The sequence below is a fragment of the Aythya ferina genome (genome assembly GCF_964211825.1).
Source record: "Aythya ferina genome assembly, chromosome: 10".
Lineage (NCBI taxonomy): Eukaryota > Metazoa > Chordata > Aves > Anseriformes > Anatidae > Aythya > Aythya ferina.
This window is the reverse complement of record NC_140306.1, coordinates 11344214-11366512: the sequence shown is the minus strand read 5'-3', so window position 1 is coordinate 11366512 and position 22299 is coordinate 11344214. Positions and strand designations below refer to the sequence as shown.

General features: G+C 52.3%; 1 protein-coding gene and 1 long non-coding RNA gene across 2 annotated transcripts; one reads left to right on the top strand and one right to left on the bottom strand.

Moving 5' to 3' along the window:
• The first annotated feature begins 3913 nt into the window (after positions 1 to 3913).
• LOC311441937 lies at positions 3914 to 6757 on the top strand. Its single transcript, XR_014696337.1, has 2 exons — positions 3914 to 3953; positions 4131 to 6757. It is a non-coding gene; the product is annotated as an uncharacterized lncRNA (long non-coding RNA).
• A 1005-nt stretch (positions 6758 to 7762) lies between these two features.
• MCM2 (minichromosome maintenance complex component 2) lies at positions 7763 to 19786 on the bottom strand. The gene is made up of 16 exons (XM_084530553.1): positions 19746 to 19786; positions 19120 to 19310; positions 18446 to 18621; positions 17685 to 17948; positions 16468 to 16687; positions 15954 to 16161; positions 15192 to 15326; positions 14799 to 14990; positions 13613 to 13706; positions 12713 to 12963; positions 12347 to 12473; positions 12103 to 12215; positions 11738 to 11980; positions 10778 to 10960; positions 9630 to 9785; positions 7763 to 8766 (listed from the first exon to the last, which is right to left on the bottom strand). The coding sequence occupies exons 1-16, from the start codon at positions 19749 to 19751 to the stop codon at positions 8656 to 8658; spliced, it is 2670 nt and encodes an 889-aa protein (XP_084386679.1). The 5' UTR covers positions 19752 to 19786; the 3' UTR covers positions 7763 to 8655.
• Positions 19787 to 22299: the final 2513 nt, after the last annotated feature.

Genomic DNA, 22299 nt, shown 5'->3' with positions numbered 1-22299 from the left:
TTTTTTTTCCTGTCATGAGCTTGATGGCTTTTTGACAGCTAGAGGAAGGTGGCATGCCAAAGGCCACCAAACCCTCCTGAGAGCCAAACAACCAGCCCTGGGTACCCGATATGACCAGTGCTGGCCTTTGTAGCTCCTACCAGACCACCACTGCCCCTCTGAGCAGCTGCTTGCCCTTTTTGGCCTCTTCTCCCCTCCATCACCCGTTCCCATGCAGCGGTTACCCCAAGCGGGACAAGGGCAGGTGACGGGCCGGCTGCTCCAGTTCCCCAGCGCAGCAAGGCAAAGCCAGCAGGCTTGAACCAAGCCACTTGCTTTTGGCTTCTGTCAGACCACATCCTCCCAATGCTCTGAAAGTCCTTTTTATCCCAGAATCAATGCAGCCCCCAGCCCCCACTGCGCAGGAAATGCAGCAGGAACTACCGAGCTGCCTCCTACCCCTTCGCCAAGATAAAAACCCTTCAGTACACTCAGATCCTAGCCCAGGCATGGCATTTAATGAATACTCTTGTCATTTTTCACTTTTATGCTGGTAATTTGGCTGTCTCTGCATGCAGGTGGCTTACTACAAGCGGGTAACTAAGAGCCTTTCAGATCTCTTGACCCTGCCACATCCAGCCCCCAAATCTTAGAAACTGGATCCAGTGTCTGCAGCAGCCCCATGGCATCAAAGGCAGCGCAGACACCCTCATGAATTACCCGGCCCCGCATCAGAGGGGAGGAAACCATGCTGGCACAGCGCTGTGCACGCTTACTGTGAGGCTCATGGTGCTCCCTGGTGCCGCGTGGATTTATTTTGACATTGCACATCAGTCTCCCACTGAGCAGCAAAAAAGGGGCAGTATGAAAGGAGAAGATGCATCTTAGACAAGAAAATGAGACAAAATTTATGGCCGCATCGATCAGCCAGGTCAGCGTTGCCAGCAGAGATGGGCAACACCAGTGCTTTTTAAAAACAGCATGAACTTAAACCCAGCACAGCCCATGTCTTCGTCGTACACTCCCTTGGATAGGCACGGCTGGCTCAGCTCTCCCGAGGTATTGGCAGCTTTACAGGCAAAGGTTTGTCATTTCTCATTTGATCTTCTCCAGCCTCCCTACCTGGGGTACGTTCTCCAACGACGTTCAGAGCACCGGTAAAAGGGGCTTTGCAATTGCACTAAATGCTTTTTATAGCTGCTTCAAAGCTATTCAGGAAAGTGATACTGGGAGGAACTTTTATCAGTATTACCATTATCTGTGCTTTGCTGTTCTTCCCCCAAATTGTTCAATTTCACAGCTACGTCTGTTAGACCGAATCAAAAAGCGTGTATTTTAGGCTGGCAAAACTGAACATCCTTCTGCCACTTTCCCCGTAAGTTACCGTAACAGCTTTTGCCTCCAGGAAATTCAGCCAGCTTTCCGATTTCAATTTAAGGGTCACATTTTGTTCCAAGATACTTGCAAACAAATACTACTGAAGTAGAGGAATGAGGTGATAGCTAAAGGAAATAATTTGCTGCCTAGGACTTGTTAATTAAAAGCTAATTAAATAGAAGTCTAATCTCAACAGAAATACAACTTGTTTTGAAACTCCAGTTTAGAAAAAAAAAAAAAAAGCAACACATTAATTTGAAATATGCTGGTAAGATGTTTTATTCTCCTAAATCCAGCAAAATTGAATTCACTTACAAAGATGAAAGTGATCTATTGCCCTTGCTCAGCAGAGCAAGAAAATAAACAATAAGCAAAACAAATAAGCAGTCAGATGTTAAGTTCTTGCAGTGTTAGAAATGGCAAGATGTCACTAGTACCAAGAAAAAGGTTTAACACTTCTTCCATTGCATGCTCACAATTACCATACAGCAGAAAGGGATCTGTGGCCATTCTCAGCGCAAAGAAAACACCAAAAAACACTACTTTCAGACTATGTCCAGTTAATTCACTCTCTGGCTTTTTGCGACAGAGACTCGGTGACACAGCAGGCTGGTGGCACACCACACAGTTTAACCCCAACTACTGTGAAGCTGCGCAGCCTTTTGGCATCTCATCCCCCTTTGACAGGGGGACTTGAGAGTCCCCTGCCCAACCTCTCCTTCCTCGGGCACAAGGAAGGATTTAACTTCTCCCATGTTGCAGCATTCCTAAATTTATTCCAGAGTCTCTGACAAGATTTATATAAGCTTATTTGCTGAGTAGCCTTTTTAATGCTCAAACACAAGGATTTTGACTGCACCAAGCAGAGGTAGGTACCCACTCCATTCTTACCTAGCCCAGGCACACAAGCATTTGGTGGGGAAAACGCACACCCCCTTCTCTCATCCAAAATCCTGTGGGGAAAGATGTATAATAAACACCTTAAGAGGAGTGACCTGGAGCCATTTATGCCTTCCAGCATGTGCTGTAATTAGAGGGGAGCGGGATCTGTTCCATTGAGAGCACAGGAGTGGGAGCAAGGTTTTCTGCATCACTTTGAGCCTTTCTTCATCTCTTCACACCAGCTTCCTCCCCTTAGGGAAGGGCACACTACCCACCTGGGACACAGCGCTGTTACCAGTCCTGCCTGCTTCCCAGCCCCTGCTGAAAGGTGTGAAAGAGCACACACAAGTTGTGCTTTACTTTTACTCCCAGTTTTCACATGCCCCTGCTGCTTCCCATCCCTGAAGCGCTGCATTTCTCTCCCTTCTAAAGCGGAGCTGACTGCTGCATTAACAGCCAGGCCATTCTCCTGCAGGAGGCTCTGACAGCAAACCCCCGCGGACTCCTAGAGGGCAGAAGAAAACAAAGCTATATTGAATTTGATTAAGGGGCCAGAATAACCTTTAACAGAGCCACCTGAGGCAAGGAGGCAGACAGCTCTCCAGCTGAAAGCCAAAGCCAGTTTCCTCACAGCCATAGGGACAGGGCTCCTCCCAGAGAAGCTAAAGCCCAGGCACATTGCTGTGCTGCAGCAGGCATGCAAGGGATGGTCACAGCCCTCTGTTCACTTAAGGGGTGACTACTGAGCTTCCAGCTAGGAAGCAGAAAGGATTTGGTCTCTTGGGGCTTATTCACATCATTTAAGCTGGGTTTCTGCACAACACAGCTTGGAGAACTCTTATCTCTGCATTGAGCACAGCAACTCAGTTCCTAGGCAGAGACCAAATGCCCTTCTGGAAAGGGTTGCAGAGTGATGGAGAAATCTGCAGAAATGCAGAACACTAGATGCCTGGAGGGCAGGCAAACAAACCTCAGACCTCCTGAAGCTTTTTGCTGGAACAGGATAAGAAGCAGGTTAAAGCCCAGTAGAACAGGGAGGTTAGTGACAAGGCACAGAAGATCTGGTCTTTGTATATCTTAGAGGCATAACCTGGGTCCACATTAGCAACCACCAAACCCTTGCTATGTAGGTTTTAAGGAACATCCACTGGGGAACTGAGTACAGTAACACAGCTAGCATAACAGGGACACCTAAGCAAGCAGAGCTGCCCAGGGATAGCAGTCATGTTCAGACAGAAGCCCACACCCTGAGCAGAGCTCATGTCAGTTAGGTTAATCCAATACCAAAGCTGGGAGCTGGTCCAGAGACCAGTGAGGTCTGGTGAAGGCAACCACTGGACAGGTCCACAGTGACAGGACAGAGCCAGAGAGCAAACCATAGCCCAAAGCAACAAGCAGAACACAGCCAGGCGTAGCTGAGCTAGACAACACCATAATCAATTGGGTTGGAAAGGCCCTCTAAGAGCACCAGTCCTAATCATAAGCCCATCACCTACCTCATAACTCAAAGAAGCAGTAAGGGACCCCCAAGGCTGAGCTTAAATAGAGAGCTTGGGCCGTGGGTGTGGGGTGGTGAGCACAGGTGAGGCTGGTCAGAGCAATTCGGGCCTACCAGTGCCCTCAGGGCCCAGACAACATAAACCTTCCCCTTCACACAGTGAGGGGAGCTTCTATCCCTCCCTGAGCAAGGTACTGTCTTGGGAAAGAAGCTAGAGGTGGGTTATGTCTTTCCTTAGTAAACTGAAAAGCCCAATTTTGTCTTGAGAGAAATTCTTGGCTTCTTAGCAGCTGGCTAAGCTGGATGCAGACAACCCCAGGGCCTGGGGAGTAGCCTGCACCTGAAGAGAGTTGATTTCTGTTGCCTCTAAGAAGGGCAATGCCCTGTCTTATAGGGCCCATTGGCACTCCTACAGCTGTATTTCCATGTGGTTTTATGGGACTGAAGCTCCTCAGCATTTCTCACACAGAGCAGTTACTTTCGGGTCCCCCTGAGCACCAGATAAGCCAGAAGAGAAACTTGGCAACTCACCTGGGTTCTCCCCCCACAGCCCCACTTTGCCTTTAGTGGGAAGTGACTTGCAAGCAGAGCAGAAAGAAGCACAGCCTGCTTCCAAGGAGCTTTTGCTCTAAAGATGCATTGCTCAGCAGCCCCTCGAGGCTCCCTGAAGATGTTTAGTTATGGCCGAGGAGCGTGCTGGATGGCTGGAGTCATTGGCAGGCCAGTGCTCCATGATAATGGAGACATTAAATCAGTCATGGCAGCATGAACTGCATAATAGATGCAAAATACAGCAGAAGTCTGATCCAATTTTGGCTCTGCGTTGTTAAGTAGTAAAGTACCTCAGGAGATGGAAAAATACCAGGGAGTTCAGAGTGCATCTCCCTGCAGCATGGCATAGGGGGTGGCTGTCTGCTCACCTGTGACTGTAGATACACATCCTCTGTAAAGGTATTCCCATCCTGTGTTCGGGGCTCAGCACTGGCATGCTGGAATTCGCCTAATTAGGTCAGCCGAATTCAACAAAGACAGAGCCACAAGTGCCTGAAATGTCCCTCCTGGTTGAGCTGCAGCTGGCTGGTCTGCTCTGGGACACGGAAATGACACTGTCCGACACAACTGCTCCATCTGGAGCACGGTTGCAGGGCAAAAGTCCTCAACCAGCTTCTGGACAGCTCTTTAGTAAGCACACAGACAGACAGGTCAAGTTCCAGCCAAGGTACGGGAGAAACTGAATCAATGGTGGTCAAGAAATGCTGCATATGCTAATTTTTCCAAGTGGCTATGGCATTAATTTTGGGGGAAATGTGGCGTAGTGAGGGTCGAACTTCCCACTGCTCAGCCAGCAGCTGCCATTTGACAAGCAGACTGGGCAACAGCTGCTAGCACACAGGATACAACCCCGGACTTGCAGATACAGCGTGGTGGTTATGATCACAGTAAAGGCAGAAGCTATTGAGACTCCAAACCCTTTCAGTAGATACAAAAGGGCTGGCAAAAAGGAGGAGTTTCTGTCTCCTTTTCTTCAAATACCCTCACACGAGTTAGCTGGTTATGTGCAGGCACATGCTCGTGTACGTACGCATTGTGTATGTGTGTGTATATATATTCAGGATTGCACTCTGTGTAACCAGAATGCTCCATGCTGGGCTAAAGTCAGAAAGCTTTTTAGGAGCAGCAGAGAGCCGTGCTGTTCTCCCAGGGGTGTGCACAGCACGTTCAAATTGAACTGCTTCAGGATCTGGCCCCTTGTGCCCTTTTCTAACCAAGATGCTCTCCCAAGCCTGTCTGGCTCAGCATTTGCCAACAGCCACAGTCCCAAGGGAGGCAACGATGACCAGAAGGGACACTGCTGGCTTTGCAGAGCTCTGCTTTGCAGGGAGCTTCCTCATCACCTTCCCGGCTGAGCCCAGGCACAGCCTGTTCTGGACAAACCTCACCTCCCCGAGACCTCGCTGTTGCCCCAGGTTGTCAGAGCGTGCACTGTTTGAATCTCAGCAGCAAGAAGTCAAGTGCTCAAGCTTGGCTAAAGCCGGGGTTGTCAGGGGAGCAGCTCCTCTTTTCACGAGAGCGTGGCTCGCCTTGCTGATCTCTGGAGCCCTGCAGTAAAATCCTTGCTACGCTCAGCTGGAACATGCCCCCGGGTAAGGCAGCCCTTGTTCAAAGCAGCATCTGTTTTCACCCCGTCTGCACCCCTGTCCGGAGCAGACACCTGATGCTGTCAACCGCCAAAGTTTGCTCCGGGGAACCTGAAAAGCTCAGTGGCCGTGAGAGGAGGAGCATGCCTTCAGACTGGCATTAACACTCCGCTGAGCGGCTGATGCCAACATTAGCCAGGGCGCAGCTGCAAGAATTCATTGCTCTGCTGGATGCTGGCAGCACAAGGTGGAAAAGGCAGAGCTGCCTCTGCAGGGAAGATTCGAGATGAGGCAGGGGGAGAGAAGTGACTCCGACAGCAGCGCCTCTCTGCTGCCACAGCTCGCGTCTCGCGTCAAGTGAGGTGGGGCCAGAGGACGCGAGGCAGGAGTAAATCGTAGGACAAAACAGAAGGGTGGCTGTCATCAGCCCTGTCCAGCAACAGGGCAAGGAGCTGGGAAAATCATCTGCTCCTGGCTATTCTCTCATGGTTCACAATAACGTGCTTGGCAACGTGCTTAACTCTGGGACACTACGTGCACAGCAGAGGCTTCATAAGGCTGCAAGTGTTTAGGGAGCATTTTGTATTTCTCCAGTGCTACACACAGCCTTTCTCCTCCCACACCCACCCCTCATCCCCATGACATAAATCCTGTTGTTGGACAAGCTCGAGGCATCCCTCCTCACTGCTGGCTTTGCTGTCTCAGGGCCAGCACTTTCTCCAACAAGGTCTGTGGGTTCCCGTGGAGCTGGACACGGCTTGCAAGTGGTCGGGGTTGCCCTCCCCAGGGACTGCCTCTGTCCGTGTCCTCTGGTTTTAGGAGGTGAGGTGCTGACAGTGCTGTGCCCAGACCTCAGGAGCCACGCTGGCTTTAGGCAGGGCCTCACCCCGTGGCCCCAGGCACAAGGCAGCACTGCCATCCCCAGCACAGACCTGACCCACGCACCAATTTGGGGGGCAAAGGGCGAGCTCAGGCAGGGAGCACATGCCAGGAAAGTGACTCTGTGGGCTGCCCGCGGAAAGCCCTGGTAGACAGAGACCCAGTGGGAAGGGAAAAAAACAGCCAAAACAGTTAAACAAATACACAGGAGGGAGCTGGCAGACAGAAAAGGCAACATGCGGAGCCAGTTTCAGGCTGAGAGTCATGTGCTAAGCCCCCAGCAGGGTTCAAGCACTGCTAGCTCCCGAGTAACAACCAGGCTGAGAGGACACACACACACATCACCATGACAAAACTCCACAATGCTGGCAGCCGGGGACATGTCTGCTTGGCCAGCCCCGAATCGCAGCAGCCAGTTTACAAATTCTCTCCAGCAAAGGCAGGAGGAGGCTGGAGATGCTGTACAGTCCCCACGTCTAGCCAGGCAAAGCACATTCACTTCAGTAAGCCCTGGAGAGGGTTTACTGCTTCTCCCAGGCTAGAATCCAAGACGTAAGATCAAGGCTGTCTAACCCAGGACTGGGAGATGGATGCTGTGATAGAGCAGTCTCAAGGTGATAAGAACATTTATGGGACAGTCCCACAGGGGGAGCAGAGCTCCAAGAGGCAGGCAGGATGGGGAAGGAGCCACTGCAGGCTAGCACTGGATGGGAACAGCAGCATTCATGTGATTGTGCTGTGGACAACCACATCCTGGTATCTCTCCACGTGGATGTGCAATAGCTGAGACCAGCCCCAGCAGGATTTCTCTCCCTCTCTTCGCACAGGCAGCTCCCACTAACTTGAGGAGCAAACAGAGGATGTGTTTGTACCCAGCCCCGAACGCAGCAGCAAACTGCTGAGCAGCTGATGCAGCCTCAAGGTGGGCAGTTGTTGTGCTCTTCCTTTCCCTGTGTGGCTGCAGGAGTTTCAAAAAAATAAATAAATAAAAATGAGGAAACACAAAAGGTATTGATAAAAAAATGTATTAAAACTGCACACAGCAAGAAAATTGCATGTGGATACTCAGCCCATCCCGCCCTCCCGGAACACCTCCAGCAAACGGGTGTGAGATGCTGCTTGGTTCAGGTGCCAGCGCTTGGGTCCAGCTGTAAATTCGCATCTGCTGATAGTGGTACAGAGCTCACACCCTGTGAGGCAGGGGATGCCCCTTCCCTGAGGCTTCTGGACACTGCCCCAGCATGCTGGGAAGGCAATTCCCCTTCAGGTCACCCCTAACATGAGAATGGGTTATGTTTTATTTCGTATCTTCCTCTGTGTCTTCCCCTTCCCTTGCACAACCCAAGCACGAGGTCAGCCCACGTGGGCACCTGGGGAAATGTCAAGTGTCAGGCACAAAGGTCTGGAGCTGAGAGGCTGACTGGTTCGTGGAGAGCTGAAAGCAGTCTCAATTATCACCCAGCAGGCTGCACAGTCGCCAGAGCTGGGAAAAGAGAATCCCCGAGGGTGCTTGAAATCCAAGGGACGTGGGCAAGGCAGACAAATGTCTTTCAAATGCTCCCGTTCGTCCCTCCTGCAGATGAGCCCATTAACAACTAGGGACAAACAAACAGCAAACACGCCGGCTATGTGGGCAGCAATTCTCTCGCTGTTGGTCTCATCTACAAGGCGGAACAGCGAACGAAGTTGCTAAACGGACTTGGCTGGGCATTTAACTACTTAACTCTGCACTATTTACAAGGGCTTCGGCAGCTCAGCAGTTCCTTAATCCATAAGGCACAAAGCAAGCAAGAGAACGTGAAGCCAAGTCTCTCTGGCTGCTGATGTCTGCAGCGTGCCCAGGGGGGCAGCAGCACAGGGGTTTCGTCCTGCAGGAGCACACGGAGGGCACCAGTGCCAGCCTCAGAACTGCTGGAGGATCAGCTTTCGCTTCACGTCCCGGCTGAACCTGTTCATCTTGAACACCTCGCTGTCATAGAAAGTGGAGAGGTTGTGGATGTTGATCTGCCGGGCCTGGAAGGACAGAGCAGGGGAAGAGGTAAATGTTTATTCAAAAATAAATAAATAAAAAGCACCACGTGGTTTTCCCCAGCAGAGTCCTCACAAAATTTGACAGTCAGCAATCTCTGCTCTGCTCAGCGGGAACCAGAACTGCAGTAGAAGGGGAGGCTGCAGGTCAGGAGGAAGGAGCATTGGCAGAGCTGAGCGAAGAGAGGATGCTGGCTCAGCATCTGCCTGCTCTCAGCTCGTCCTTTTACTTCCACTAGAGGTAGAACATGACCATTATACACAGCTGTTATCCCAAACTTCCCAGTCCTCACTCAGTGGGAGACAGTCTTGTAGGATATCTCTCAGCAACAAACTGGTGGCTCTGGAAGGAGCAGTTACTCTCTTTGTTTAACACAAGGACCAGAAAAACATCAACCCAGGAATCGAGTACCGCTTTAGTGCCAAGCAAGGTCAGTGCATTGCACAGAAAAGCACAGTCAGGAGCACAGCCCTGGCACCAGGGTGGGGACACATCAAGGAGGAGGACAGTGAGCCTCAGGAGGGATCGGCAAAATTCATACAAGCAGATTTTTCTACTCAGTGCTTCTTCGAATGTGGGCACCAGGGAATTTGTGTCCTCATTCACCTGCAAAGCACCAGCCTTACTGCAGGATTTACCATTCCAACCCCAAACTTCTACGGCATGAGAACCAAGGAGGAAGAACATGCCACTCCTAGACTAGAGACAGATGAGACCGCCCTGATTCTGGGCTGAATTGATTTAACACCATTTTTTTTCTGGTACATTGACTCAGGAAGATTCCTGTCTGACAGCACCTCTGGTTGAGAGCCACCCCCAGAGAAGGCTTGTTAGGATAAGCCCGTACCTTATCCACTAGATCCTTCTCCGGGACTTCTATGGTGTCTTGCTGGGCCCCATAGCGGTTCCTCTGGTACATCACCTGCTCTGCGACCAGCTGCTTCAGGATGAACAGCAGCAGCTCGTTGTTGTCTCGCTTGAACGAAAGGTAGCGGGAGAACGTCTGGCAGAGGAGAGGAGAGGAGGTGAGCCAGGAGGGTCAGGCATCGCGTGCCGCACTGCAGGTCTCCCGTGCCTGACACCAACCAACCCCTCCTCCCACAGAGCACAAGGGGAACCAAATGACACCACTGTCACCTGCACCCTCAGAGTCTCCTTAGGGATTTCAGCCTTGCCAGGCTGCCACCTGCACGTGCAGTTACAACAAAGCCCTGTATCAGCCAAGGTATTTTTCCACCAGCTGCTCTGACACCCATCCAAAATCTCTGGAGGGACCCCAGCAGCAGCCTGGGAGCCTCCCAGGGGCTGAGAGGACACGGCTGCAGAGGCGTGCTGCCTCTGGGCGAAGCAGCCCTTGAGGAAGGGTAGAGCTGCTTCTCTTAACCCAGACCACCCCGTGCCTGCCCAGCAGACGTTTGTGCCCGGCTGGCTGTCTGCAGCCACACAGAGAGGCCACGAGTCGCCCAGACTGAGGGCAGGCACTCTGGACAGATGCCAGGCTGCAGCCAGCCAAGAGCTGTTCAGAGCCAGGCCCTGCTACGCAGAGAAAAGTGCTGGCAGGCTCTTGTGCACCGAGTCACGGTGTGGGCTGCGATGGGGTTAAACGTTCCCTGAAGAGACCTAAAAAAAAATGTGAAGAAACTGCCTGCCTGCTTGACTCGATCACCTGGCAGCAGTAGCAGCAGGAGTGTTGGGACAAAACAGGAGGGAAGGTGCCAAAGGAGGGGAGACACAACAGTGCTTTGGGCACAGGGGCTCAGGGCACAGGTCAGGACTCATGTTCATCCCCAGCCCTGATAAAACAGCGCTCCTGAGAGAGCCCCTGCACACCCCACCACGCAAAGGGCAGTCACACAGCAGTGCCTCCAGACTCAGGATACCCTTCACACAAACACGATGCCTGCCTGTGCAGGACAGACCCTGCAGGGCCTGAAGGAGCCTCTCCCTGCAGCCAGCACCACCGAGGGGGCTGCAGCCGAGCCCCCAGGCACCCACCTTGCGCATGCTCCTCATGACGCTGAACTTCTGTGTGTCGATGAAGCTCTCCAGCATCACCCTGATGGCCATGTTGACGTCGTCCTCCACCACGTAATCCCGCAGGTGCATGCGGGCGTGAGCCTCGGCCATCCGGATCATGGACTCGATGTGCCGCACCGTGATGGGGATGCTGCCGGTCGCCTGAGGAGGGGGAGGAAGGAGCAGCTCCTTACTGAAGGGTAAAAGACCTGGGGCAAGACATGCGGCTTCTGGGTCAGCAGCTGCTCCTGGTCCTTCAAGGACTGTCTCAGGCTAAGGAGGCGCTGCCACCTGCTGGCACACGCTGCAGAGTGCTGCAGGAACCTGTGGTCAATATTTTAATTCAGCAGCGCCAGGGAATGCTTCATGGGGTCCCTCGTTGCCAGTGTTTAGTGGCCTTCCAGGAGCACCAATCCCCAGCTACCTCCAGCAAGGAGAAACAAAAAGCCAGGAAGAGAAATAAAAGGCCATTCTAAAACCCATAAGTTTTCCCAAGGTCCAATAATCCTCTTCTGACCTCAAAAAAATCCACTTGCACTTGCAGAGGATGAAGTGAGCCTGAAAGATCCCCCAGACAAGAAGAGGATATTTCTAACAGAACAGCTCCTTGTGAGGTACCAGGAGCAAATGGGGCTGAACAAATACAAACATCTCCTGTGGGCCTGCCAGACTGAGTCACAACACGAGGACTTTGCCCTGGCAGGAATTAGTACATGTGTCCAGCCCGTCAGCCCGTGGATCACCCACAGGCAAGCCTCTGCATTTAGATGAAGAATCGTCTGTTCAGCAGACACTGCAGCGTGTGCCTGTCTCTCACAAAAAAGTGGCACAGACTCTGGTGACACGAATAGCTAGAATGTGTCAACATGTGCTGGAGCAGCCACAGGCTGATTTACAATCTAGATGCATATTTCTTCCTCCTTTTCCCAGTATTCTCACCATAGACTCTTTCCTGAGGTCACTGTACATCCGGGCCACCTTGTCCTGGTCCATCTGGTTAAGCTTGGGGTGGACCTTCTCCTTGGCATAGACGATGTATTTCCTCAGGATCTCCTGGGGAATGGGTTCGACCCCGTATGTGTTGGGCAGAATAACCTCACTGGAGTCCCCGTTCACTGCCTCCTTGCTTCCAGGGTGGTGCTTGATGTGGCTGCCAACAACAAACCGGGCCAGCATTTCATCCTACAAGGAAACAGTGGAGGAACAGAACTGAGGATGCCCACTAGGCAGCAAAACTCTGAGCAACAGTAGCTGAGCATCCCAGCAGCACTGCCACAAACTCGGATTCACTGCACCACTTGTACCTGCACAGGGTCCACCGTGTCTCTCACCACACACAGGATATCAAAGCGAGAGATGATGGGCTCCGTCAGGTCTACGTTCTCTGAGAAGGTCAGTGATGGGTCGTATCGACCACCTGGGGCACAGAGACAAACCTTCAAGTCAAACACGGGCTTCAGGGCTGAAGCTTTGAGGCAAACACAGATCTCATGACAACAGGACTGATGCTGGAGGCCTGCAATGGGCCTGTGGTCTCTCAGCGCTTACCTATGGGATTGGCAGCAGCTATAACAGTGCAGCGGGCTTGCAAGGATGTGACGATGCCCGCTTTGGAGATGGAAATGCTTTGCTGTTCCATGGCTTCGTGGATGCTGGTCCTATCCTGGTCATTCATCTACAAGAAAGGAAGGATGACGTGAGGTGAACCAAACTCTAACGCACCACTGTCTGACACACCAAGGAGAATTAGCTCATGTGGGGTGCTCTGAACAGACAGCAAACTGCACTGTGGACCAGCAAGGGCCTAAGTAAACTGCAGGACACCCGGTCTGCTGGGGGATGGCACCCCAAGTTACAGCATCTCCTCACCACAGAGGTTAGAGCCAGGCCCTCCACAGCACAGCCAGGACTCACCTTGTCAAACTCATCGATCAGGCAGACACCTCTGTCAGCCAGCACGAGGGCTCCAGCTTCCAAAGTCCACTCCTTGCTGACCGGATGCCTCTGGACATAGGCTGTGAGACCCACGGCAGAAGCACCCTGGCCAGTGGTGAAGATGGCCCTGCTGGACACCTTCTCCACGTATTTTAGGAACTGTGACTTCGCAGTACCGGGGTCCCCGCACAGGAGCACGTTGATGTCACCACGGACTTTGTGTTTGCCACCTAAAACAGCAATGGGAGAGACACACAGGCAGCTGAGTGCTCTGCGCGTGGCCTGATAGCAACCCTGCCCTGACCACCACAAAGCTGAGGGGATGGCAAAGTATACACAGGGAAACCACCTCACAGGGAAGCTGAGGGAAAAAAGAAAACCAGCTTTGGATGCTGTCATGTTTTGTTATGGTTTAGAGCTCCAAGAAGAACTAAAGTACTGAAGGGTCAAATATTGAGTGTTGGGAATCCAAAGCAGAGCTTCTCCCTTTCCACTGCAACAACAGCTTTCTAAATACAAGTGTAAGGTAGCATTTCTAAGCCTGCTGAACACATTCTTCTATGGAGATAACAAATCAGGACACCAAAAGATCAAACTTTTAAAAGGGGCATCCTCCTAGAGAAGGAGGGATAAAAACTTGCCCAGGTTTGCAGCAGGAGCTGGTTTTACTCTAGGCATTTCTACTCCCACACCAGAGTTTTCACTGTGATAAAAAGAGCCACTTCAGTCAGAGATACCCCTCAGCCTGTTACCCTGTCTCTCACCAAGACACAAGGACAACTCCAACCACTCTCCCTGTACCAGTGTGGACAAACCCATTTCCATTTGCTTCCAACTGCGTGAAGCAGCCCCAAGCAACAGAACACAAGGGACGCTCACCTGGGTTTTTGGGCTCTCCACCGAACAGAGCTAAAGCCAAACCCCTCTTGATATCTTCGTGCCCGTAAATGGACGGGGCAATGCTGGCAAAGATCTGAAAGGAAGAGCAGAAGAGAGCTGCCTAGGGAATGCCATTTCCCAGTCTGGGCAGAAAGTGGCATGAAAACCATCACGAGTTGATCTGCAGTCACCCTTACTATACAGCTGTCTTCAACGAGTCTTCTATTATCCTTGGCAAGGGGGATTTTTCAAAGGTAACTACCCACCCAGAGTCCCCTAAAATTGCCTCAAAAAAAACAGAGCTGCTGGAACATGGGAGATTTCATAGTCCAGGGCTGGAAGCTGCCACCACTGCAGACACCATAGGGGCTGTTATTGGCTGCCGTGAAGCTGGAGACCTTGACTCAGTTTGAGACTTACTGCACACGACAGTAGTTGGATGGGCTGTGCCGTACACAAATTGTCATCATGGTCAAATACTACGAACAACTGGCTTATTTTCTCAAGGTTATTCTGATAATAGGCTGATGCTAGACACTACTGATTTTAAAGCAGTCCTGAAGCTGCTCTACCCACCAGGAGCTGCACCATCAATATAAGAACTACAGGATTAAGAGAACAGAGTGAAGTCCCTTTACTAGAGAACTTAAACCTGATTCAAGTGAGTCTGAACATGCACCAACCCAGCAACTTGTTTCTTATGAGTAATGATTCAGGCCTCAGCATGCAGAGAGAAGCAAAGCTAAGCTGTGACAGAGGTCTTGGCTAAGTAATAACACCTCCTTAAGGGATATGCAGGCACTGGCCCCTCAGAATACTTTCTCTCCCCATATCCTAAAAGCAAAGTGTAAGGAAATAATGATCAGAGTCCAGCAGTGTCTGAGCCTCTCACCCTCATCTTCCAGCCCTGTTGTGACATGGAAAGCTCAGAGAAGGGTACAAACAGAAAATCTGACCCCCAAAACCACAAGGAAAGTGTCATATCTTCATCCCTCCTGTAAGCCATGCTCATCAATAGGTGTCTGAGAGATACAGAGGACCAGAAAAGCATTTATAACTGGGATTTCTAAAACTTCTTCTAGCTAGTATTTAGCCAGCTGACACCTTCCCTCACTTTCTGATCCAACTGATCCAGGTGATTGCTGGCTCTCAGCAGGAAAAGAAGGGCTGTTTGAGGCAGGCCCACCTTCTCTGCAATTTGCTCATCCTTGGACAGACCCACAAGCACTTTCACGTCCTCGTCAGTCAGCTCCCCGATAGCCAGCTTGTTGTCCTTCTTGGTTATGTGGTTGGCCAGGATCACAGTCGCAAACACTGGGAACCCGTTGGCAGTGTTCAAGGAGCCATCGTAGTTGTTGTGGTAGATCCCTGTGAGCTCCTGAGAACCAGGAGATGGTGTATCAGTGTCTGCACGGTAAAAAACAGTTCCCCTTTTCCGTTTTAAGATACCAGTCTTGAAAGTAGCTGCCCAAACATATCTGAAGACGATTTGTCCCTGCATCCCCTCTGACACAATTACTGATGAGAATTTAGAAGTGTTCTGTGCTCACCCCATACTCAAGTTTAACGACATACTCACAATTTCATCCCCTGGCTTGCAGCTGTCGACCAGATCAGCAAGGAGGATGGCATCCTTGGAGCGGGGCAGCCTGCCAGCAGCTACCTTGCCAGGGCTCTCCTGGATTTTGATGCGCTGATAGTTCTGATAGACCGTCTGCAGCAACAAAATTAAAGTTACTCAACATGTCTGGATAGCATCAGCACTGCCAATGCTTTTCAAAGGCACCTCACTAAAAGGTCCATTCAAAAGATTTACTATATTTTAGGTAGAGAAGTATTGGAAGATGGAGGTTGTGAGGAGAAATTCTAGCCTGTGACAGACAACAATGGTGTCAGGAAAGCTTTTTTCCCCCCACATCTGACCACTAGGCTTCAGCTTCTGTAGTGCTTGTCCATCCCAGAGCAGTTTCTGGGAGGAAGACACTATTCTTGACAGTTGAAAATATCAAAGCAAAGAAGAGGAGCCAGAAGCTATGGGTTTTGCTAGTCCCCTCATTTCCTTAGCTGGTAGCTCTGGAAATACTGACCTAACCTGGGAAGGAGGAGAGCTGGACAGCTTGTGTCTGCAAGAAAAATGACTTTCGACTGCTAAATCAGGCAGATTCAGGTTAACATCTCAGATAGAGAAGATCTATCTTCACAGTCCCCTGGCTATAGCAGTACGCCCCTCTCACAGCACCAAGCCCCTTCAGAGGGTGAGATCCAAGGCAGGGTGGGGAGGGACAGGCACAGCAGCAGCCAGGGCAGGACCAGCAGACAGCCCTGTACCCGCATCTCTTACCTCTTCCATGTTGATTTCAAAGGGGCCAAGAGACTGACACTCTGGGCAGGATCCGGGCTTCACCTCCTGGTTCTGGGACTGGAAGAAGGGTCCCAGGATGAAGCTGCACTTCATGCAGTTGTATTTGACCATGCTGAGCTGAGGCAGGACCCCTGTGCAACTTGTCACCACTCCGCTGGTCCGGATCAACTGGTTCAAGTGCAGTTGCCTGAGGAAAGAGAGATGCTGGATGCTTGCAGGGCACCAAAGGCAGAACATCCCCCAAGCACATTCTTGCTCCAAGGCACAACTGTCAAAGGCCTCCTAAGAAAAAGCTCTCAGTAGGAGCTTTCTCCCAAGGTTCGTGTTTTGCTTTTGGGGACACTGGAAGTTCATCCTTAATCTGACTTTTTCCTGTTAGAAGCTTCGTCATTCTGTTGGACTTATCCAGAACTTTAGCTTGCAGACTAGTTCTCTGAGCACCCCAAAGCCTTCTGCAGGCCCTACAGCCACTGCTGGTGGTTCTGCTGCTCACCTGAGCGACCGCAACTCTTCTACCAGCGGGAGGTGGGAGATACGGACATGGATCTCCTGAGCAATACGATCGTATTTGGGGTACATGGCCAACACCACTTCCTTGGCTGCTTCATCAAAGATCTTCAGCATTTCTGCTGGGGCCTCAGGCAGAAAGTAGGCAAGGACATGTTCCTGGGCAGCCAGATCCTCGTAGTTCACCACCAGGCTCTCTCTGTTTTCTGAAGAAAAAGAAGGGATGGAATTTATTTTCAACCTGCTCACTCTTCAAGGAATTTTCAAAAGATAGTCACAACACACAAGCTTGTTTCCTGCAAGCTGCACCTCACAGATTTCTGCACCTTCCCTTAAAAGTGTGGAGGGCAACAATTTGAAAAAGTTTTTTTAAGTCATTTTTTCTGCCAAGTTCTCTATGAGTACTAAACTTCCGATTGTTCCTCTCCAGTTCAGCACAGGTATTTCCCAGGCTCAGTGCTCCCGAGACTTGTAAGCCTCAGCCCAACACAACTCTCCCACAAACCTCCAAGAAACAGAAGTTAATAGGAGAAACAACTGCGCTGACTAGTTGGCAAAACCCTTCTGCCTCTGATGTTCCTGGGAAGGGACAGGACAAATACCTCTTATTTGCTAGCTGCGTAACAGTGACCCACATCCAGTAATCAAGCTTCTGGCTCAATGTAGTGAAGAAATACGAATTGCAGCTACACAAGCTGTTCCTAGACGTGACAATTTCTGCTTCTAAAATTTATCAGTAACAGCCCTAATGATTGCTTCTGTCAGTGACTGGTTAGAATACAATGCTGCGACACTGACGTGATTTTCAAAGTCACAGGCTCTGTTTGTGTCCCCTCGCTGGACAATCCAGACTCCAGTGTGAGAAAGAAGCCGGCGCAGACAGCAAGTCATTGTTGTCTCTTTCACATCGCGAGCTTGCAGACCACTGTCTGCTGCCCCACATATTTCTTGCCAGCATTTCTAGGATATGAATATTAATGAACAGCAGATGCCAGGGGCCTTCTAATTAGTCAGTCAGAATCAAAGATGACAGTCACGATGTTTCCATTATTCATTTATCTCCATCAGCATCAGTTTCTGAAAGTGCTGACTTGATGTCTGAGACAAACAGGGCAGGGAGCAAAATATCCCCTGGGGGCTGGATCACTGCAAAGTACCACAGCCCACATAAAGAGCAGAGAGCCTGTGATCCCCCAGCCCTACCTTTGCACATGTCACTGATCCTCTCCTTGAAGACATTGTGCCCGTGGTCGTCCACATGGGTCTTCAAGAAGTTCTTGAAGCGGTGGTAGATCTCAAGGCGGGGAGCCGCCATGGAAACCCACTCCCTCACCGAGTGCCCCTTCATGTCCTCCAGATTCTCGATGCTCTCGATCATGTCTTCATCCTCCTCCTCGATGCCGTCGGCAGCCCGTTCTGCCAGCCGCCTCTTGCGCGAAGGACGGTCTTCGTCTTCATCGTCGCTGTCTAAGGGTCAGGAAGACAAATTGTCAGGGTTGGGATTCCCACTGCTTGGACTAGCCGCGGTCGGACTACACAGGCTGTGGAAGCAAAGAGGCTGGCACTTGGGATACAAACCTTGGGACCTGCAAGTGCACAAAAGGCCCGCCCGCGGAAGTCTCTATGGGAACACCAACCCCAAATTTCACAGCATACACTGGGTACAATCCCAAGCCCTTGATCCAGGCCCAGGATCCTGACTTTGTTTCAGCAGCAGCTGTATAACCAGGAGAACACATCAAATGAGCAACTAGGGAACCCAAGTGAAAGGGATCGTGCACAGGGGACCCCAGCCAACCTTACAGCCTCAGATTTCACAAAGCTCCCAAATACACCGGGGCTCTGGAGTCCTCCCTGCAGTATATTCTGAGGGTGACCGACCAGCTCACCCACCAGGACCAGCTTACAGCCTGCTGAGCACACAGGGATCAGCAGCCCAGCTGCTAAAGCTCATCTCCACCTACCGTAAAGCAGCCCCCTCCTCATGCGGCCCATGCCCTGCTCCAGCTCCCGGTCTCGCTGCCTCATGACCCTCTCGGCAGCCTCCCGCTGGCTGGCAGTCAGCTCCTCCACATCTTCATCATCCAAGGCCAGGCCCTCAGCTTCGTAGACGTCCAGCTCCGGGATGGGGCGGTAGTCCCTAGCACAGACACAGCCCCGGATCAGCAGAAAGCATTTCTCCAGCCCCTCGCTGTGTACTGCTGAGCGGGCACACATGGAGGGATGCCCTGCGGTACCAAGGGCTCCAGCACCAGGGTTATGAGTGCCAGCATTCGAGTCTGTGCTGTAAAGTTCACCAGCTCGCTGACAGCCCTAGCTGAGCAACAAACCATTCAGATTTATGCCTGCAAGAGCAAGGAGCCGGGCTGGATGTGCATCCCATATCCAGACAGATCCACGTTTCTTCCCACTGGATGATGATAGCACATTCCTCCTGGCTTCCAATTTGCTCTCTGCTTCCAGGAATTGCCCCACAAAATGTCCTACTCCTTCTCCCCTACCAGCAGCTCTTTGAACCCCCCCAGCACAGCAGAGGCACCCACCCCAGCTGCGAGCTCCCATGGTGCTGGCTGCACCAAAAATGAGCAAAACCCCATCCCCACCTCCCCCAGAAGCCCTCTCCCCCCAGTTCCCTTACCTCTCCATCCCTTCCCCGATGAGCTCTTCCCCTTCTTCCTCCTCCTCCTCGGGGAGCCCCCCGGTCCCCAGGAGCCCCTCGGACTCATCCTCGAAGGGGGGCAGGTCCCGGCCGGGGCTGGAGGTGAAGGCATCGCCACGGCGAGAGCTTCGCACCGGGCTGGTGGCCGCTGCCTGCGACTCGGAGGAGTCCTGCAAGGGGACAAGGGGGGTGGCGAGGGCTGGGGGGATCGGGGGACACCCCCATCCCAGCCACCGGGGCAGGAAAAGGGGGGCTCGGGGCTTCCAGGAGCTTCAGCAATAGGGGTTGGGGGGCAAAAGGGGGGCAGCGGGTGGGCTGGTGGGCAGTGGATCCCCCTTCCCGATGGGGGGGAGATGGGAATAATTAGCACATATTAAAGGGGACACACGGGAATTTGGGGGAACGCACCCCCAGGGCGGCGAAAGACTCCGCGCCCACCCCCTGCCCCGAGCACCTCGGGGTGCCCCCAGCGACCACCCCCCCGCCAACCCCCAAAACCCGATCCCCGGACCCTGCAGGCCAGTAACCGGGCCGGGAGGATCGAGGATCGGGGCTGGGGGCTGTGGCACCCCGAGCCCCCCCCCGGCCCGGCCCCGGCCGCTCACCGCCATGGCTCCTTCCTGCCCCGCCGCGTTCCGCGCCCAGAAGCCCACGTGGGCGGCAAAAGCGCGCGAAACCTCATGAATAATGAATGAGCCCCGGGTCTGGACACGCCCCCTCTTTATGAATATGCATGAGGACACTTCCTGGGGGCGGACGGGGTGTGTTTGGGGGGCACCGGGGCAGAGAGGGAGCCCCCCTGCGCCCCCAGACCCAGCGTTGTCCTTATTGAACTTCGTGCTGAAATTATGGGGGCTGGTTCCAGTGCTTTGTGGTTTTTTTTTTTTTTTTTTTTTTTTGACTTTTTAGGTTTTTTTTGGTATGAGTCTGTCTGTCCTAACAGCAACTCGACACAGGCTCTGGTTCCCTGTAGCAAGGAGGGGCACCTGTCCCACCGAAACTGGACGGGGAGCTCAGAGAGACGCAGCGTGGCCACGGGCTGCTGCTCTGCAGGGATGCGAGGGGGTAAAATGCCCCAGCCACAGGCTTTTTCACAAGTGCAGGTGGTTTGGATTCTGGAGAGTTATCTTCTCTGAAGGGTTTCAAACCAGTGTTTAGTACCTGTGCTCCGATGTGGGACAGAAACCCTAAGACAGGAGCCAGCAGGAGCCCAAATGACCTGGCAATCCCAGACCCAAAGGCCTCTTCCAGGAGCTGGGGGAGCGATTCTGCCCCATGCAGCAAAGCAGAAGCAGCATGGCAGGAGCAGGAGGGGCAGCTCAGGACGGTCAGCCCACAATTGCCCCTGCCTTGGGGCAGCCGAACAGGACAGCAGCTTGAAGGCCGGTGAAGTGGCTCTGCCTGGTGAGGCCCAAGGGATGCAGCCGTGAGCGGCCTCCCCACAGGGTGCCACTGTCCCTCCAGGCACCAGACAGCCTGACAGCTTTTCTGTCTGTCCTTCCCAAAGGACCACAGCCCACCCCAGTGCTGGTGCCAGCTGTGAGTGGTCCTGTGCTGGAGCTGGGGCTGGGCAGCTAAAAGCGCTGCTAAAATCAGGCAGCAAGGGACAGGGCTCCTTACGCTGTGCTAGGGACTGTGTACTCTTACTCCCTGCCAGCTGCCCAGTGTCCTGTGTGAGTCCCTGGGGTGAATGCAGCCAAATAACAACCTCCCGGCAAAGCACACCGCGAGGATTTTGCAAACTGTCAGCTTGCGGCACAGGGGGAGCTGTGGGACTGAGCTCGGAGCAGCTGGGCAGGGATGTACGGCCCAGCGGGAACCCTCTGGTGAAAATTCAGGCCTAGCAATTTCTGGGCATCGGTAAAAAAAAAATCTGGGCATCGGTAGCTCTGAAACAATGCGAGCACATCTGCCTCTGCAGTCGGTCAGCAGCTGAGCAGCAAAGCAGTTTAGGATGTCCTGTCCAGGAAGCCGATCCAATGAAATCTGAGATGTATTTTAGAGAGAAGATGTCTGAAAAGAATGGGATTTGGTGACAATATGAGGGTGCGGTGATGTTTTGGAAATTATGTCTGCACCGTCTGTCTCTGACACCTGTGAGTTGGGTGACACTTTGGTGCCAAAGGGCAACAGAGCATAGCAGGTAAAGCACCAAGTGACAGGGCCATCAGGGTTATACCAAGGCATGTTAAATAACACCCTGTGTCTTGCTTCATCCTGGCAGTGCTGAGTGTCACAGCAAGGACCAACAGAGTGAACCCTGCCACCTTTATGCTCAGGTCTCTGGGGAAACATCAGAGGGCAGCGGTTCTCAGCATGCCGTGAGGAGATGGGGCAGTCTCCGAGGTGGGAAGAGCAGAGCTGTTTGCACCCCATGTGTTTGGGCTGAAGGCTCGTTAATGCAGGGAAACAAGCACGATTGCCCATCTCCATCTCAAGGAGGCAGCGAGGAAGGCAGGATCTAAACTGTCATGGTCCTTGGGGTGGCACCCAGCAGCCTTCTATTTGAGAGACAGCTTTTGGTGTCCTGAGGGCTGGGCTATAGCCTCAGAGTGAATCAGATGGAAACAGCATGTGGATTGGAAGGCAAAATCTTTCCTTCTGACACAGTAATGTGGGAGGTAACACCTTCAATTAGTTAGAGCCTGAGGCTAGAAGTGAGAAGACGCATCTTTTACTCCTGGCTCTGTTGCCAAGGCACTTTTTAGTCAGAAGCGCTCCGCCTCTCCTAGAATAGAGGTGTCCCTTCTGTAACTCAGAGACGTTGTGGCCTGCTGAGCCTTCGAGTTTGGATCCATAAACAGAACATGCCAAGATACTGCAACATATCATTAACCCGAACGACAATGTGAGACGGGCAAGCTGAGGACCGGCTGCTCCGGGTCTCATTCCAGTGGCATGACACCAGCATAAAAACCTGGTTCAACTCGGTAGAGAATCAGAGGAACGGGGCTGAGGCAGGCACCAGAGTCCAGGGCGCATCCTGTCCCCTCCACGAGGTTTGCTGCAGTGAAGCTGGAAAGTTAAACCTGAGAAGAGGACCAAGCAGACTTATTTGAGAAAGATGCAAGCGTGGGGTGGTCCCAAAATAACTCCGTGCTTGCTGTTCCCTAGAGCAGGTCATGCAAACTTTTCTAATACGGGGATCTTCTAAAAAGG

Bases quoted from the DNA above. Each gene is read 5' to 3' on its own strand.
- MCM2 (XM_084530553.1), bottom strand. The intron at 18,622-19,119 runs GTAAGGGAACTG...TGTCTGTGCTAG, and splicing joins ATCGGGGAAGGGATGGAGAG to GGACTACCGCCCCATCCCGG. The intron at 13,707-14,798 runs GTGGGCCTGCCT...TCTTCCTTTCAG, and splicing joins ATGAGCAAATTGCAGAGAAG to ATCTTTGCCAGCATTGCCCC.